The sequence below is a fragment of the Microcebus murinus genome, chromosome 8, assembly GCF_040939455.1.
Source record: "Microcebus murinus isolate Inina chromosome 8, M.murinus_Inina_mat1.0, whole genome shotgun sequence".
In the NCBI taxonomy this organism is placed as follows: Eukaryota; Metazoa; Chordata; class Mammalia; order Primates; family Cheirogaleidae; genus Microcebus; species Microcebus murinus.
The window spans coordinates 74,669,271-74,688,192 of NC_134111.1; the positions used below are offsets into that span (position 1 = coordinate 74,669,271).

At 42.6% G+C, this 18,922-nt stretch overlaps 1 protein-coding gene across 3 annotated transcripts in view; it reads right to left on the reverse strand.

Moving 5' to 3' along the window:
* The window catches only part of FLACC1 (flagellum associated containing coiled-coil domains 1), a 46,173-nt gene that overhangs the window by 13,370 nt on the left and 13,881 nt on the right, over nucleotides 1-18,922 (reverse strand). The window contains exons 2-9 of one of the 3 annotated variants that reach the window (XM_012739012.3): nucleotides 18,248-18,645; nucleotides 17,111-17,268; nucleotides 16,504-16,575; nucleotides 14,775-14,823; nucleotides 14,032-14,130; nucleotides 13,246-13,379; nucleotides 11,308-11,401; nucleotides 9,232-9,293 (exon numbers count right to left, since the gene is read on the reverse strand). In XM_012739012.3, the coding sequence (XP_012594466.1) occupies nucleotides 9,232-9,293; nucleotides 11,308-11,401; nucleotides 13,246-13,379; nucleotides 14,032-14,130; nucleotides 14,775-14,823; nucleotides 16,504-16,575; nucleotides 17,111-17,223 (623 nt within the window). In that variant the 5' untranslated portion in view covers nucleotides 17,224-17,268; nucleotides 18,248-18,645. The remainder of the gene's footprint in view (nucleotides 1-9,231; nucleotides 9,294-11,307; nucleotides 11,402-13,245; nucleotides 13,380-14,031; nucleotides 14,131-14,774; nucleotides 14,824-16,503; nucleotides 16,576-17,110; nucleotides 17,269-18,247; nucleotides 18,646-18,922) is intronic. The other 2 variants (XM_012739011.3, XM_012739014.3) reach the window with 2 other exon arrangements.

Consider the following 18,922-nt stretch of genomic DNA (forward strand, 5'->3'; position numbering starts at 1 on the left):
CCACAAACTCTTCCCTAACAGTCAGATAGTCTTTGCTCACTTTCACTGTTTGCTCACTTGGGAAACGGGGCTGCATTCGTACCCAGAATAATTTTAGTAACCAAGGTCTCTTCAGCCTCCATCCAGGAGGTGGATGTGGGCAGTGTTTAAGATGAGTGTTAAGGTGAAAGTCTATATGAGCTATCAAGCCATGAAAAGACGTGAAGGAACCTTAGACACATGTCACTGAGTGAAAGAAGTCAGCCTGAAAAGGCTACATACTACAGGATTTGACATTCTGAAAAGGGCTAAACTATGCAGACAGTAAAAAGATCAGTGTTTGCCAGGGTTTAGGGGGATGAACAGGCAGAGCACAGCAGATTTTTAGGGCCATGAAACTATTCTGCATGACACTATAATGGTGGATACGTGTCCTCATACATCTGTCCAAACCCATTGAATGTATAGCACCGAGAATGAACCCTAATATAAACTATGGACTTTGAGTGTCAATGTGGGTTCATCAATTGCAACAAATGTACCACTCTGGTGGGGACGTTGATAATGAGGGGGGCTATGTGTGTGGAGGGGCAGTAGATACATGGGAAATCTCTGTATGTTCTCCTCAATTTTTCTGTAAATTTATAATTGCTTTAAAAATAAAGTCTATAAATAAAAGAATGAATCCATAAATGAAAGGTTATGAATCAACTAGGAGTGCTGTCTCTTCATCAGGATTTCTTTTTTAAATTGCAAATAGACAGTTTATAATTGTATATATTAATATTTATGGAGTAAAAGTAATATTATGATTTATGAATACAATGTGGAATAATTAAATCAAGCTAGTTAACATATCACCTCAAATACTAAATGTTTTCTGTAGTGAGAACATTTGAAATTTACTCTCAGCAATTTTGAAATGTACAATATTATTAACTATATTCACCACATTGTGAAATAGATCTAAAAAAAATCCCATATATCTCCTCTGTGAGATTTTGTACCCTTTCATCATCATCTCCCCATTCCTCCCAACCCCCAGCCTCTTTAACCACCATTCTACTCTCTGCTTCTGTGCGTTCTTTTGTTTCAGAGTCCACATATAAGTGAGAATATGTGGTGTTTGTCTTTCTGTGCCTGGCTAATGTCATTGGCATAGTTTCCTCCAGTTCCATCCATGTTGTTGCAAATGACAAAATTTCCTTCTTTTTAAAGGCTGGATAGTTTTCCCTTGTGTACACATACACATTTTGTTTATACACTCATTCATTGATGGACACTTGGGTTAATTCTATAACTTGGCTATTGTAAATACTGCTGCAATGAATTTGGAAGTGCAAACACCTCTTTGAAAAACTGATTTTAAATCTTTTGGATAAATACCCAGAAATGGGACTGTGGGATCATAAAGGCATTACTTACTTTTAGTTTCTTGAGGAACTGCCATGCAGTTTTCCATAATGGCTGTACAAAGTTACAATGCCATCGACAGTGTGTAAGTGTTCCCTTTCCTCCACATCCTCACCAACACTTGATATCTTTCATCTTCTTGACAGTAGTCATTCTGACAGGTGTGAAGGTATAGCTCAATGCTGTTTTAATTTGCATTTCCCTAAAGATTAGCGATGTTGAGCATTTTTTCATATACCTGCTGAACATTTATATGTCTTCTTTTGGGAAATGTCTATTTGGATTCCTTGTTGATTTTTTTTTTTTTTTTTTTGAGACAGAGTCTCACTCTGTGGCCTGGGCTAGAGTGTGGTGGTGTCAGCCTAGCTTACAGCAACCTCAAACTCCTGAGCTCAAGCAATCCTTCTGCCTCAGCCTCCCAAGTAGCTGGGACTACAGGCATGCACCACCATGCCCGGCTATTTTTCTATATATTTTTAGCTGGCCAATTAATTTCTTTTTATTTTTAGAAGAGACAGAGTCTCGCTCTTGTTCAGGCTGGTTTCGAACTCCTGATCTTGAGCAATCCTCCCACCTCGGCCTCCCAGAGTGTAGGGTTGCAGGTGTGAGCCACCGTGCTTGGCCCCTTGTTGATTTTTTAATGGGATTTTTTTCTTGTTATTGAGTTGTTCGAGCTGCTTATATATTTTGGATATTGACCCCTTACTAGATGTATGGTTGATAAATATTTTTTCCTAATCTGTAGGTTGTCTCTATACACTGTTAATTGTTTCCTTTGCTGTCTAGAAACTTTTTAGTTTGATGTAATTCCATTTGTCTATTTTTGCTTTTGTTGCCTGTGCTTTTGGGGTCAAATCTGAAAAATCATTGCCCAGATCAATGTTATGTAGCTATTTATTTATTTATTTAGAGACAGAGTTTTCCTCTGTTGCCTCAGATAGAGTGTAGTGGTGTCATCACAGCCCACTGCAACCTCAAACTTCTGGGCTCAAGTGATCCTCCTGCCTTGGCCTCCGAGTAGCTGGGACTACAGGGCATGCACCACCACACCTGGCTGATTTTTCTATTTTTTGTATAGACAGGGTCTCGCTGTTGTTCAGGCTGGTCTCTAACTCCTGACCTCAAGTGATCCTCCCACCTCAGTATCCCAGAGTGCTAGGGTTACAGGTATGAGCCACAGAGCCTGGCCACCTTTGTGTTTTCTTTCTAGCAGTTTTGCAGTTTCTGGCCTTATGCTTAAGTATTTGATCCCCTTTGAGTTTATTTTTGTATATTATGTGAGATGAGAGTCCAATTTTCTTCCTCTGCATGTATATATCCAGTTTTCCCAACACACTTATTAAATAAACTATCCTTTTCCCATTGTATATTTTTGGCACCTTTGATAAAAATCAATTTGCTGTACACACAGGGGTTTATTTCTGGGCTCTTTGTTCTGTTCCATTGGTCTATGTATCTATTTTTTTGGCTAATACCATGTTGTTTTAATTACTGTTACTTTGTAGTTTGAAATCAGGTAGTGTGATATCTTTAGATTTGTTCTTTTTGCTTAGGATTGCCTTTGCTATTTGTGGATCTACAAGAATTTTTAAATTGTCTCTATTTCTATGAAAAATGGCACTGGAATTTTGACAGGGATTGCACTGAATCTGTAGATCACTTTGGGTAGTATGGCCATTTTAACAATATTAATTCTTCTAATTCACAAACACGGGTCTATCTGTCCATTTATTTGTTACTTCTTCAATTTCTTTTATCAACATCTTATGGTTTTCTGTATAAGTCTTTCACCTTCTTGGTTAAATTTATTCATTCTTTTGTAGCTATTGTAAATAAGTTTGTTTTCTTGATTTCTTTTTTGGATAGTTGATTGTTGGGGTATAGAAGCATTACTGATTTTTGTATATTTATTTTGTATCCTGTAGCTTTACTGAATTTGTTTTTTAGTTCTACGAGTTTTTTGGTGGAGTCTTTAGGGTTTTCTCCATATAAGATCATCTCATCAGCAAACAGTGACAATTTTACTTCTTCCCTTTTTATTTGGATGCCTTTTATGTCTTTCTTTTGCCTAATTGCTCTGGCAAGGTCTTCCAATACTATTAATATGTTGGATAAAAGTGGTGAGAGTGAGTATCCCTGTCTTGTTCTAGATCTTAGAGGAAAGGCTTTCAATTTTTCCCATTGAGTATAAAGTTAGCTGTGGGTTTTTCATATATGGCCTTTATTGTGTTAGGGTACATTCCTTCTACATCTAATTTGGTGAGAGTTTTTATCATGAAAGAATGTTGAATTTGATCAAATGCTTTTTCTGCATCTAACGAGATGATCATATGGTTTTTGTTCTTCATTCTGTTAAAATGATGTGTCAACATGATATATTGAACCATCCTTGTATAAATTAAAATAAAATCTTAAGCCTAACAGCCAACTGAATGGACCCTCTCTTGGCCAAGGGAACGCACCAAAAAACTCTGAAAGCTGAGTTGCCGACCATGAGAAGAAGGGAGGTCAGTTATGCCCTGTCCTTTTTGGAGCTATTCTTTGTAACAGTAAGATACAAAATCATTAACAAGCCCAAGGCCATGTAAGGCAAAGGTTAAACCACACCTACAGGTCATAAATTTACCTAACAGATCACTTGAATCTCAGTATATGTCCAGTGGCTTGTCTTTGATTAACAGACTTTCTTATCTTAACTGAAAACATTTGAAATGTTTAGATAAAGCTTCATTTCTTTAACCAAGTACAAATCAAAGAATCTTTAAACCCACCTATAACCTGTAATCTCCCAATTTGAGATGTTTTGATTTTTTGGGCCAAACCAGTGTATATCTTCTATGTATTGATTTATGACTTTATATGTAATTCCTATCTCCCTAAAATGTATAAAATCAAACTATAACTCAATCATGGTGACTCCACTTGTTCCAGGATTCTTGGGAATGGCTCTCTGGGCCATGGTAACACATATTTGGCTCAGAATAAACCTCTTTAAATTATTTTAAAGAGTTTGGGCTCTTTTCCATTGATATTTGTATTCCAGGGATAAATCCTACTTGATCATGGTGAATGATTCCATTTAATGTGCTGCTGAATTTGGTTTGCTAGTATTTTTTTTGAGGATTTTTGCATCTGTGATCATCAAGGGTATTGGCTTGTATTGTTCTTGCCTGGCTTTAGTATTGTTAAATAATATGTGACAGAAAACAAGAGTCATACTCAGTTGAGGTTTATTAAGCCAAGATTTTGAGGACACACCCAGGAAAAACACAGCCCATAAAGTATCTGTTATGGACTGGGCTCTCTGTAGAAGGATTTGACAACTTTGCATTTAAAAGAAAAAAACCGGTACACAGAAAAAGGGAAGGGGTGAAGGAGATGAGCAGTGAAGTAATTGATAGTATTCTTGTGAGATTCTATTTGGTGCCTAGTAAATATACATAAGATAAGATGAACATTCAAAAAAGAGGGTAGAGGAGATAGTCAATGTTGTGATCTTCTCAGAGTGAGTAGACAAATGATATCACTTCATTGGTTTGCACTGTGGAGATACACTTGTAATTGACATTTAAGAATTTATTTAGGCTACAGCTTTAAGGCTATAATTGACGAGCACTCATTTTACAGAGGCTATATATTTTGAAGGGTTTTTTAGGGCTAAAGAAAATAAATATTTTACTTCAAAATACATATCTTTTACATATTTTGAGATGGCTATGGGCAAACAGAAATAATTCTACAAGGCTGTCTAGGTGGGGAGGCTGGGGGAGAAGTTTGCATGATTTAAATTGGTATTTAGAGAGAGATTGCACTAAATCTATAGATCGCTTTGGGTGGTATGGCCATTTCAACAATATTAATTATTCTAATTCTTTCACCTCCTTGGTTAAGCTCATTCCTAGGCATTTTATTTATTTATTTATTAGCTATTGCTCATGGAATTGTCTTGATTTATTTTTTAGAATCACAAAATAAAACTTAATATCATTTTTATACCTTCTCAAAGGTATACCTTTTATATCTTTTCTTTTTTACATTGTTTTACTGAGATATAATTCACATAACATACAATTTGTCATTTAAAAGTATACAATTCGGTAGTTTTCAGTATGTTTACAATGTTGTACAACTATCACCACTAATTCTAGAACATTTTAATCACCCTCAAAAGAAACCTCATACCCATTAGCAGTCACTCACCACTTCTCCCTACTCCCAGTCCCTAACAAACACCAATCGAATTCCTTTTTCTATCGATTTGCCTATTTTGGGTGTTGTATGTAAATGGATTTATACAATGTGTGGCCCTTTGTATCTGTCTTCTTCCACTTAGCACAATGTTTTTGAGGTTCATGCACATCATAGTATGTATCAGCACTTCATTCTTTTTTAAAAAAAATATTAAGGGTGTACAAATGTTTTTGTTACATGGGTTGAGTTAGGGCTATAAATGTGCCCATCATCCAAATACTGTTCATTGTACCCATTAGATAGGTTTTTGCCCCTCCACTCCTCCCCACTTCCCTGTGTTTGATTTTCAATGACTTTTACTTCCCTCTGTGCACTTGTGTATTGGTTAGTTCCAATTTATTAGAGAATACATGTGGTGTTTGCTTTTCTATTCTTGAGATAGTTCACTTGGGATAATGGCCTCCAATTCCTTTCAAATTACTGCAAAAGGCATTAATTCATCCTTTTTATGGCTGAGTATACTCCATGGTATACATATACCACATTTTGTTAATCCACTCATGAATTATGGGTACTTGGGCTGATTTCAGATCTTCGGTATTGTGACTTGTGCTGCAATAAGCATTCGAGCGCAGGTGTCTTTTTGGTAAAATGACTTCTGTTCCTTTGGGTAGATACCCAGTAGTGGGTATCTACTTTTAGTTCTTTGAGAAATCTCCGTACTGTTTTCCACAGAGGTTGTACTAATTTGCAGCCCCACCAACAGTGTGTTAGTGTTCCTTTCTCTCCGCATCCACGTCAGCATGTTGTCTTGATTTTTAAAGATATTTAACTATTAGTGTATAGTAACATTGCTGAATTTTGTATGTCAATTTTGTATCCTGCAACTTTACTGATTTCGTGTATTGGTTCTAAGAGTTATTTGGTGAAGTCTTAAGGGTTTTCTATATATAAGATCCTGTGGTCTACAAACGATGCAGGGACAATGTAACTTTTTCTTTTCTAACTTGGATATCTTTTATTTATTTCTCATTTAGTTGCTCTGGCAAGAACTTATAGTACCATGTGAATCGAAGTGGTAAAAGTGGGCATCCTTGTCTTGTCCCTGATCTTAGACAAAAAGCTTTCAGCTTTTTCCTGTGCAGTATGTTAGCTGTGGGTTTGTCTATATGGCCTTTATTCTGATGAGGTACATACCTTCTGTACCTAATTTGTTGAGAGTTTTTATTATGAAGACATGTTGAATTTTGTCAAATGCTTTTTCTGTGTTTATTGAAATGATCATATCGTTTTTGTCTTTCTTTCTGTTAATGTGGTCTTTATTGATTGTAATGTCATCTTTATTGATTTGCACATGTTGAATCATCTTTGCATCCCTGGGATGAATCCCACTTGATCATAGTGAATGATCTTTTTAATGTGCTGTTGAATTTGGTTTGCTAGTATCTAAGATATTTTTAAATTTCCCTTTTAATTTCTTTATTGACCCATTGGTTGTTCAGTAGCATGTTGTTTAATTTTCACATATTTGTGAATTTTCCAAAATTCCTCTTATTATTGATTTCTAGTTTCATACCATTGTTGTCCAGAAAAAATATTTGATGGAACTTCAGTCTTCTTAAATTTTCAGAGGCTTGTTTTGTACCCTAACATGTGATTGCTCCTGGAGAATGTTCAGTGTGCAGTTAAGAAGAATGTATATTTTGTTACTATTGGGTGGAATGTTCTGTATGGGTCTATTCCATTTGGTCAAAAGTGTTGTTCAAGCTAATGTTTCCTTATTAATTTTCTGTCTGGATGATCTGTCCATTGTTGAAAGTGGGATATTGAAGTCCCCTACTATTAGTGTATTACTATCTATCTCTCCCTTCACACATCCTTAATTTTTAAAATAAATATTTAAGTGCTCTGATTGGATGCATATATATTTACAATTGTTATATTCTCTTGATGAATTGGCTCCTTCATTATTTTTTTTTGTACCTAATTTTTTTTTTATTTCAGCATATTATGGGGGTACAGATTTTAAGGTGCTCCTTCATTATTATATAATGCCCTCCTTTGTCTCTTTTTATAGTTTTGACCTAAAGTCTAGTTTTTCTAATGTAAGTGTAGTTATCCCTGCTCTCTCTTGGTTTCCATTTGTGTGGAATATCTTTTTCCATCCCTTCCCTGTCAGTCTATGTGTGTACTTAGAGCTAAGTGAGTCTCTTGTAGACTGCATGTAGCATAGTCTTTTTAATTTTTTTTTAAAACCATTCGGGCACTCTGTCTTTTTATCAGGTAGTTTAATCCATTTACACTCAAGGTGATTATTTATAGGTAAGGATTTACTGCCACTTTGTTAATTGTTGTCTAGTAGTTATGTAGATACTTTGTTTTTTTCTTTCTCTTTTGCTATCTTCCTTTGTGGTTTGATGGCTTTCGGAAGTGTTATGCTTCAAAACTTCAAAGCCTTTCTATTTCTGTTTTGTGCTTCTGCTAAAGATTTCGCCTTGTGGTTACCATGAGGCTTACACGGAACAGCTTGTACTTGTAACAGCCTATTTCAAGCTGATAACAACTTAATTTGATTGCCTGCAAGTGTACACTTTTACTCTCTCCCTCATTTTATTGTATGATGTCAGAGTTCACATCATTTTGTAATGTACATCTTTGACAATTTATTTTAGCTACAGTTGTTACTAATAGTTTTGTATTTTAAGCTTTGTACTAGGGATAAAATTATCTTACACACTATCATTGCAGTCCCAGGGTATTCTGAATATGGTTATGTTTTAGTTATACCATTGAGTTTTGTGCGTTTATATGTTTCATGTTATTTATTAGCAGCTTTTTGTTTTAGTTTAAAGAATTCCCTGAAGCAATTCTCCATTTCTCCTTCATTTCAGAAAAACATCTTTGCTAGATAAAATATTCTTGATTGGCTATTTTTTTTTCCTTCAGCACTATAAATATATCATCCCATTCTCTCCTGGCCTGCAGGGTTTCTGCCAAGAAATTATAGTCATATTGGCATTCATTTGTATGTAATGTGTTTTTTGTATCTTGCATATTTATTTGTGTCCTTCACCCTACATCTGCTCATTTCCTTCCCTCTACCTTGACTCTAGTAACCACTGTTTTATTCTCTATCTCTCTATGTTTGAACACCTCCTTTTAATTTTTGCTGGATTTGTCTTTGCTCCTGCCCCTCCCATACCTTCCTCCTATTTTGCCCAGGCCCTAGCAGGCAGAGAGAGTAGAGGTGAGAGGAGGAAAAAGAGGAAGAAGAGGAGGTAGAGGAGCATGAGAAGAAAGAGGAGGAAGAAGAAGAAGAAGAGGCTTGGTTGAGAACAGTAGTTATTTATCACAGAAATCTCATAGAGAACAAAAACTGGCTCTTCTCAGCAACCAACAAAAAAGATTGTAATTTAAATACTTGGACGATAAAATGCAAAAACAGGAATAACTTTCTTTGTGCTTCATTTTCATGGTATCGAATCAATCCATCCTGCTTTTCAAAGACACATGCCTCACTCCCCTCCTCCACCCCTGGCCACCCAACTCCATTTGGCACTGTCTGAAGCTCCAGCGAACTGAAACCCTGCAAAGGACATAGGAGCCTTAGGGCCCTCAGCACATAAGGGCTCAGGCCAAAAAGCATACCTGTTCTGGTTTTCAAAGTTCTGCTTCATGTCAGTACAGCGCAGATTCATTTCATCAGAGAGCTAGAAACAAAACTGACATTAACAACACAGGATTGGTGAACCCAAACCCACTCTGATCTGTACGTTCTGAGAAGCCCTCCAAATCATGGTGGACACCCCCTTCCCCCCCTTCTCTCCCATTGTGTTCTGCAATGCCAGAGAGCACATTATTACCAAAGGAACGGACCAATTCTTGCCTTGCTCCATGTTGTTGTTTTTTTTTTTTTTTTTTTTTGAGACAGAGTCTCACTTTGTTGTCCAGGCTAGAGTGAGTGCCGTGGCGTCAGCCTAGCTCACAGCAACCTCAAACTCCTGGGCTTGAGTGATCCTTCTGCCTCAGCCTCCCGAGTAGCTGGGACTACAGGCATGCGCCACCATGCTCGGCTAATTTTTTATATATATATCAGTTGGCCAATTAATTTCTTTCTATTTATAGTAGAGACGGGGTCTCGCTCTTGCTCAGGCTGGTTTTGAACTCCTGACCTTGAGCAATCCGCCCGCCTCGGCCTCCCAAGAGCTAGGATTACAGGCGTGAGCCACAGCGCCCGGCCTTCCATGTTGTTTTGTACTTAGTTCATAACATCGGTGCATCTCTTCCACTAACTGGTTTTTGTGGGTGGGTCTGGTCTCCTCTGCTAGACTGCCATCTCTTTGTAAGATCATGGTTTTGGGATTCTTGGATATGGAATTAAACTGAACAAAGCAATCATTTATTGAGCAAAAGGCTTGGCTTGGAGGAGCCAAAAAGGACTAAGATTCAGACCCTGTCTTCAAGGAACTTAAAATCCGGTGCTAATCTATCCTTATTGGCAGCATGGTGGGAATCGAGCAGACAGGATTAGCTCACCTTCAGGGGACACTCCATTCCGACATGTCAGTTCCCCTGGCCAGTGTCTCAGGAGAAATGGACAATTTAAACCACCAGGGCTCCCTGTCAGCTAAGACAAAGGTCTGGGGCTTGCCCTTCTCTCTCTGGCTACTGGGGAGGAGTACAGAGCACAGAGGAGCACAGAGGTTGGCCCGGCCACTCTGTCGGAGGCGGGCACAGCGGCTCGCCTCTGTTCCGCAGGCCACGCGACAAATCCATGTTTGTAAATGGGAGTATTCTCAGGATCACGGCGTAGGGCCCCTCCATGGAAACAGCCTCTAAACATTCCGTCTTCAGCCGGACCTCTGCTCCTGAGTCAATATGTGCATTTTGCCCAGTAACTCTTCACTGTTGAACTGAATTAGTTAACTTCCCTGAGCCTCAACGTCTTTTCTATAGAAGGAGACCATAAACCTGGATTATGGCAGGATTTTCAGACAAATAAAGGAATGAGTCATTAGCAGGGGCGGTCTCAGCCTTGAGTCATAAGCTGGGTCACTGTAGGATTCAGAGTGGTGTGGGACATATCAGAGGGCAGAGGCTGCCTGCTGGGGTGTGGAACCTCAAAAAAGGGTTTCAGTCCCACTAGGGAGGGTGTTTCTCAGCCTAGCACTGGCTGTCACCCCAGCCCAGGGCACCAGGCACACCTGCTTGAGGTGGGGAGGAAGTTGCTGTGATCAAACAGATGGTAAAATCTAAAGAGGTGTCACTAAAATTCCCAGGAAACATTAAGAGTGTGGAATGATGGCGGGTTCTGACATGTGGTATTGGCAGCTTAAACAGTCACCGAGAGTAAGCCCTGGAGGCTTCCGGGAGGCTTTTGGGCAGCACTGTGCCCCTAGTGAGAGCCCCCAACCTCTGAAGCTTAACGCACTGCAACGGCCAGACGGGAAGTGACCAGCGCCCCCCAGTGGGGGGAGGCACCTGGAGAACTCCGGGAAATGAATGAGCTAAGCCTTGAGAAGAGACTTAAGTGCTTGCAATTATGGATAACGATGAGTCAGAGAACACTACTGGGTGATATGGCCCTATCTTTAGAGTCCTGTCACCTGGACAACATGTCTCACATGAGTAAAGTGCTTGGCATCTTGCCAGGCACACAGGCGATCTGAAAATATTAGTCTCACCCTACCCATGAAGATGACAGCTAACACAAGGATCACTCACCAATTTCTGGGCAGACTGGTGGTCTCTGTTCATTTGTTCTATTATTGCTGTCAGCTCTGAGATCTGCTCTTCTAGGTCAGAAACGATATCAGTCCTGTAGGACAAATAATTCTTCTATCATCCACAGAGTTTACCTTTCCATGACAGTCGGGCTCCTGAGCATGGCTGGCTCTGGCCTGGTGCGAGCCGGCCACGTTTTGCACATGCTCCATGATTTGGGGATGACACAGAGGGAAGGGGGTGACCTTGAAAGAGGCATTTGGCAGGAGGGTGGCTGAACCTCAGATCTGGTTCTTTTAGGTAAGCAAATCAGATGTGTGAGCAGGGTGGTTTGGTGCCCTGTTGAGTAGAAGGGAAGCAGGAATATGTCAGAAATGTATCAGGGTTTGACCCTGATTTTGTGATGACAGTTAAAACAGAGGAAGGAGTTCTGAGGATTAGGAAATTAGAAGGTGGGGGATAGGATTGATGCTGACAGTGGATCATAGACAAGGAATGGGCCAGACATGGGACTAAGGGGATTTAAGAGAGTGGTTTTCAGAATAGGTGATATTCTGTGTTTCTGGGTCTAAGGAGGCCTCCATGTCATCTGTAAATTATTCAGCTCCATCTGGCTGAGCCCGAGTAGACAGGGTGGCAGGTAGTGCTCTATGCCATGGAGCCAAGAGGAGGCCCTCAATTCAAGAGGCTTTGACCCATTTGGCCAATTATTATTCATGTCTAACGGGCACAGGGAGAAAGTGGGGCGGGAAAACAAGGGAGAGCAATGGGGGTACAGGATGCTGCATGTGTGAAAGAAGAAAGGGCACGAGAAAGTTGAATTATGGGGACCCCCTGTCTTTTGAACACATTCTTCTATGTAAACAATACTCATGGCTTTATCAGGAAACACAAGAAGCATGGGCTATCATGTTTTATTATGTCACACGGGTGACAACTCTCTGATGAGGCCAAGAGGTGACCGAGGGTGTCAGTTTGACTGTGAGTGCATGACCCATTCTTCTTCTGCAGGGGCTCATGGATAAGCAGGGAAGAGTGGACGGGAAGACAGGGCCTGGGGTCTGACTTCTCTGGGCCGGGTCACATCAGGGCAATGCCGCAGCACGGCCCTCCGGCCTCAGCTGCACTCTGAATCTCTTGCCAGAGGGAGCCCTGCTGGCAGCCTGGCCGTACCCTTTCTGTACAGTAGCAGATTGTGTAAGAGTGTGTGTGTGTTTTCTATTGTTGCTGGTTTTTAGACTTGTGTCCTGGAAAAATAATTCTCACAGCAAAATAAGCCTTTAGGAAGAGACCCTTGAAGAGCCATTCAGCAGCGCAGGTAAAGAAGTAAGATGCCTGAGCTTGGGCAGGACAGTGGGAGAGAAGATACAAATGAGAGACTAAGAGGTGGAATTAAAGGTGTGGAGATATACGTGACATGGCACAGGAGGACACGGGTGGGGCTTGAACACGTGGGGACACGACAGAGAGGATGGCTGTGTGTGCTCAGTGAGTTGGAGCCTGGCTGGAACCTTCCATACCGAATCTTCCAGGGGCAGGAACTGAGTGGTATCTTTGGACATAATGAAGAAAGAGATGTGTGCGCCACCTCCCAGAAGCCCTCACTTCACTTTTAATTCAAATGCCCCAAATTCAGACTATTTTTTGAATATTTTATTTGCTCCTCACCCCCAGGAACAATTGCTCTCCTCCAAGATAACTCACAACTTTGTTATTTTCCAGGTCAGCTGCCTGCCTTGACCTTCATCCTGCCCCCCGGATCTGCTCCCATATGGGATTGGAGCAAAATGAGGTGGGTGTGGAGAGGGCCGTGGAGCAGCAGGGCCGAGGAGGGCAGGGCGCCCATGGCCCGGTATTGATGTCAGTGGCTTGTCCTTGACGGGGCCAAGCAGGATGCGTATAGCTCCAAGGAGCTGGGTGTTGCTTCGAATACATTACCTGGAAAATTTGACTTTGTCCATGATCTCTGATTCCATCTTCTTTTTCCTATCAAACATCTCATCCCCCAAGGTGACAGAAATCTGCTCCCGATTCCGAAAGAGTTGATAGCCAGGTGACACATTGATCACTTCCTGGGCATCCGGGCAAGGGAGGATACAATTGCAGACTTAGGGTGCTGAGGTTCCTCCAAATCTTCTCCTTTTGCCTCACTCACACCCTCTCTTAAGACCAGAGACCTGAGATGAGACTCCAGGGCCCAAATCCCGCCTGTGCCCTCCCTCCATTACCTCTCACCCTCTCCTCTCTGAGGTTCAGTCCCAGCACTTGGCTGGCCCCAGGGTGTCCCTAAGGGCCTGGGAAGCTCAAATCTCCCCCTCCCTTGCACTGCCCCATGCCTCCCAGAGGTCTGTCGAAACCGCTCAGGTTTTGGAATCACACAGGCCTGAGTTTAGATCGTGGCTCTGCCAACTACCAGTCACTATTCAACATCTCTGTGCCTCAGTTTCCTCATCAGAAAATGGGGATAATAACTCTTCCTCAAAGGACTTTTGTGAGGAAAAAACAAAATAGTCTATGAGAAACAACTAGTACAGTTGCAAAACCCCCCCAAAATATAGCAGGTTTCTTCTTCCCCACTAGAGGCCAAGTGGGAAGCCTGGGCAGGGCCACTGCTGGCCGGGCCAGGATGAGGCTGTAGCTGGGAGAGCTGCACAGCTCCCTGCCACCTGCAGCCCGCGAGTCCGCCACGTCATCTCCTGCTGTCTCTTGCCTGGCTCTGCTCACCCCTGCCTGGCATGGCCCAGGTCCCCCCATCAGAGGCCACCTCCTGACTGGCCTCTTTGCCTGCAGCCTGGCTCCCCCAGAGTTCATCCTCCTCTCCACCTGGGGGGGGAATTATATTTTTGTTAATTTTTTTACCTGACCATTAAAGGACTGCGTGATTCTCATTTAAGAAGAAACTAGATAGAAAATAGTAAAAAGTACCAATAAAGTCCCAGCAGGGGGCGCTTTTCCTATATAAAATGTGAATCTTACGAGGACGTACTCCTGTGTCAGGCCAGTAAAGGCTCCCCCGACAGGAGAAAGACCAGGTAGGTGTCATGGTCCTTCTGGGTCTGGTCCCCATCTCTTTCTCCTGCCCCTGCTCCCCTCAGGGGACCGGACAGCCTCTCCCTCAGCATTGGGGGCTTCCGGGTGTGGCAGACGGTTTCCTGCATCTGGGTTCGATCTGTACCCTGGCCTGGACTAGCTGTCACTGGCTTCCCTGGGGTACTGTCTTCATCCTGCCCAAGGCCGTAGAGGGTGGCAATTAAATGCCCACTCTGGAGCCTGACTGAGCTGAGTTCGAGTCATGGTTCTTCACTTACCAGCCGCGTATAACGAGCGTAACATGCAATAATAACAGCACTTCCTCCTAGGGTCATTGTGAAGATTCAACAAGGAGGTATGTGCAAAGAGCCCATGCTTGCACATGGCAGGTGCTCAATAAATCTTAGTTCCACTGCCCTCTTCCTATTTTTACTCACATAAGATGATTTATTGCTCTCCTCTTGCCTTCCTAAATGGAATTTCACTCTGCAAGAGAAAGACATGCTCAGAAAACAACCAGAGAGCAAAGAGATGTTCAACACTTAAGAGATTCGCCCTGATGCTGCCATCCTCTGACTTCTGCCCTCTAAGCTGTGGTCACCTGACCTTCTTAGGGGCTCCCCCAACTCCCTGAGGCAGGGCCCCTGAGGGCCCAGGGAGGCAAAAGAGCTGTCTTGTGATGTTGGGGCAATTTCTGTTTTGGAGGAGTATAGACCAGCCAGAGGGACCGTTACACACTGCCTGCAGCAAGGCTCCGTGAGTCAGGTGACACCGCCACACACACGGGTGTGCACACACATGCACACTTGACTCAGAGAACGGTGCGTAGCTCTCTTCGTTGGGGAGTGAAACATTCTTCATAAACAAATGTTCCAGATAATGCATTCCATTAAGAGCCATTTGTTTAGCTTGTTTTTCATGCAAGGCTTTAAACATGCTATATGTAAAATGAATACCATATAATTTGTGTTCATAGTGGCCTTTTCCTCCGTCTTCAAAGCCAGGAAGTTGTGTCAATCAGACCTCTGCTTCTGTTGTCACATCTTCTCTGACTCTGACACTCTGACTTCCCCTTTCACATACAAGGAAGGACCTTTGTGATTACATCGGGCCCAGGATAACCCAGGTAATCTCTTTAACTCAAGGTCCCCTGAATGGCAACCTTAATTCCATCTGCAACCCTAATTCCCCTTTGGCAAGTAACATGCCCTATTGGCAGTTTCCAGGGATTAGGGTGAGAAGGTCTTTGAGGGGGCCATTGTCCTGTCCCATATCTATCACCTGGGTACCTTCTCTGAGCCCATCTGCCCCTCCCTCTTTGCTCCCTCCCCTCTTGCCACCTGGCTTCTGCCTTCTGGGCAGGCCAGACACACTCTGCAAGCCCCCGCTCAGGGGCCTTTGTACTTGCTGCCCCCTCTGCCAGGAGTGCCTGCCTCAGGCATCCGTGTGGCTCCCCACTGTCCCCTTCACACAGGGACTTGCCCTGGCCCCCTATATAAAGTCACAGCCCCACCCTCTCAGCCCCTACCCTCTGCACCTACACTGGTTTTCTACACCAAACTCCCCAACCTCAGGTGTGATAACTTGTTCATGATCATCTCCCGCCCCTGCCCTGCCCAGTGTCAGCTCCAGGACAGCGAAGACTTTACTGTGTTTCTGGCTGTTTCCTCTGTACATGAAACAGTGCTTAAAGAATAATAGGTGCTCAATAAATATATTCCAAACAGAAAAATGCAAAAAGCTAAAACTGAGGTACATTTCTGAACTTGTAAAATGTGGGTAAAAATTTTAATTTGTGATTAAAATCAAGACGCAATCTGCAGAAAATCTTAGACACAGGAAAGTAATCCGCTAAAGGCTGAACCGCCCATGGCTCTGCGCTAATGACGGCGTCAGGCACTGGGCTCCTGTAGGGCAGGAAACAGTTACTGGGGGCATCCAGCCGAGAGGTCACTTGCAGTGACTGTGGAAGCTGTAGGTGCAGAGGACTCTGGAATCTAAGTGTAGGGTCTGAAGTTTGAGGGAAATCATAGTAGATTCTGGCAATTCTCTAATGTCCCTGCCAGCAGTGAGTTCAAGTCAGGCAGGACTACAGGGGCTAAGGGAGGAGGTTATTTTATCCACATGTCTCAAACCATTCCTGTCTCAGGGACATAAAATACTTACTTAGGGGCAACAACAGGTTTTGTTAGTTGGAGGTAATTGTGTTGTTTTGAAACTGGTAGAAGAGGAGTTAGCCTGAAAGTGAAAAATAAATGACTATTCAATAAAATCAGAAAATTGGAAATTCAGAAATCTGTTTTAACACTCTTAGATTAAGTACATCCCCACAGTGACTCAAAATTAAAATATATGTTCTGACACCTGGAATCTTTAAAATCTGAGGCCTTTAAAACCTCAGGCCCAGGCCTTGGCGTTTGTTCACTGTCCCAGGGAGTCCGCAGACTGGCAGCACAGCTTGTCCTCCAGTTCCCAAAGCTCTTTGTCCCACATGGAGGGGGCAGCTGCCATCAAGGCCCTTGGTTGGAAGCTGCACTTTCCCTATCGCACCGATGCTGAGTCTTTCACATTTAACGTGCCACTAAGCCCAGGCAGGTCTGGCAAGATGAGAGTGCAGCCAACAGGCTGGCAGGGAAAGCTGGGTAAAGCTAGGCCTCTGGCCCACTTGGGATTTTGCTGCCAAGCTTACTGTTTTGGAAATCTTACGAAAGAAGAAAAGTTTCAAATGTAAACCATGCCCCCAAGCACCTACCCCATCCCAGATAATTCTTACTTGGACCTCCCTATGGGGGCCTTATTTGGTGGCCGAGGGGTCTTGATTAGCTTCCGTGGTCCCAAGTTCCAGGGGTCGGAGCAGGTGCAATAGATGAGAGGGTTGAGGTTCATGGCCAAGTTCAGAGCAGCTTTGGCTGCTAGGTCAGGGAGCTTTTGCTGAAATGGGAAAACAACAGCAGAGAGGTAAACCATTTAGAATCAAAGCAAAAATACTTAGAGACAAATTGGGAGGAACCCAAAGAAGACCCAAAGAGCAATCAATGGTAGATTCCAGAAGCTATTGATCTGGTTCAGGGTCTTGATTATAGAATAACAACTCACCTCTTGCTACCCAATAGACTTGACTTGAAAGCAATTTAAAATGTGCCATAATTGTGTGCTTACTGTGAGCCAGGTACACAACAAGTGCTCACTTATTACTATCCCAATTTTATGGAAGAGTATACTAAGACTCAGAGAAGGCACAGGAGTAACAAGGTGCAGAGTTGGGAACAGACACTTCTCCCTGGCCCCCAAGCCCAGGCCCTTCCAGAAGGCCACACCAGCTCTGGCTGAAGGGAAGAGAAATTCCCACAGCAGGCCCTGCACAGAACTTTCTGGAAAATGAGCTCAGTTGCTCAAACTATAGTGTAAATGAATCTCCCAGTTTCTCATTCCTGGTCGACTGTCTGAATTACAGAGTGGAAAGTCTTCTTCCAGGGCACCATAGAAAGAAAATCCCTATTGTGAGGGTCTATAGGAAAGACAACTGTCAGATAAACATGGAGGCTTGACCACACTTGCTTATCTTCTTTCTTTCCCAGACCCCACTAAAATGAGAACACAAGATTAAAAGAGGTTTCATTCCATAAGAACAAGAAGAGGGGAGAGGAGACAATATTGCACAAGGGAAGTGGGGCCCTCACCACAGCGCGCTGTGGCCTGTGTGCCTGCAAAGGGGGGTTGAACAAGAAGGCACTGATTTGCACATCAAAGGTCCCCAAAGACTCAGGACTGGGACCCAGCAGATTATCTGGTGGTACTGATAGGGGGTTGACAGACCCGCTGGAGCAAGTGGTAGGATGACTACTGTCCCCTTCCTTTCCCACCCCCCAAACATGTCCATGCCCTAATCCCTGGAAACTGAATACATTACCTCACATGGCAAAAGGGATTTTGAAGCTGTGATTAAATTAAGGATCTTAAAATGAGGACATTATCGTGGATTGTCAGAGTCGGAGAAGATGTGATGGTGGAAGAAGCGGTAGGCGTGCTCAAGGAAGGGGCCATGGGCCAAGGAATTCAGGCAGCCTCTAGAAGCTGGAAAAGGCAAGGAAATGGATTCTCCCCAAGAGCCTCCAGAAGGAACTCAGTCCTGCCAACATCTCGATTTAGCTCAGTGAGTCCCATCCTGGACGTTGACCTTCAGAACTGTAAGGTAACAAGTTGGTGCTGTTTGGAGCCACTGAATTTGTGGTAATTTGTTACGAGTAACAGGAATCAGACGTTTGGTGGTGGTGGAGGGATGGGGAATTGGCAATAGAATGTAGAAACCTAAGAAAATAAAATGTGCAATTATTAATACTTCAGCTAAAAAATATTGTATGAGAAAGTAAACATCATCACAGTATGGTACATGCTCATGTATCAGTGTAAACACTTCAAATTGATTTAACCAAAATGTGGATTGTGATGATACTGGAAGAGTGTGGGGAGAAGAATGGAGGGAGGATGCACATGAGCCAAATCCTCATCTACAACACCAGGAAGTCGATAGAGAAGGTATAAGATTGAAAAGTTAATGAATGGAGTAGAGGCAAATTATTTAGAA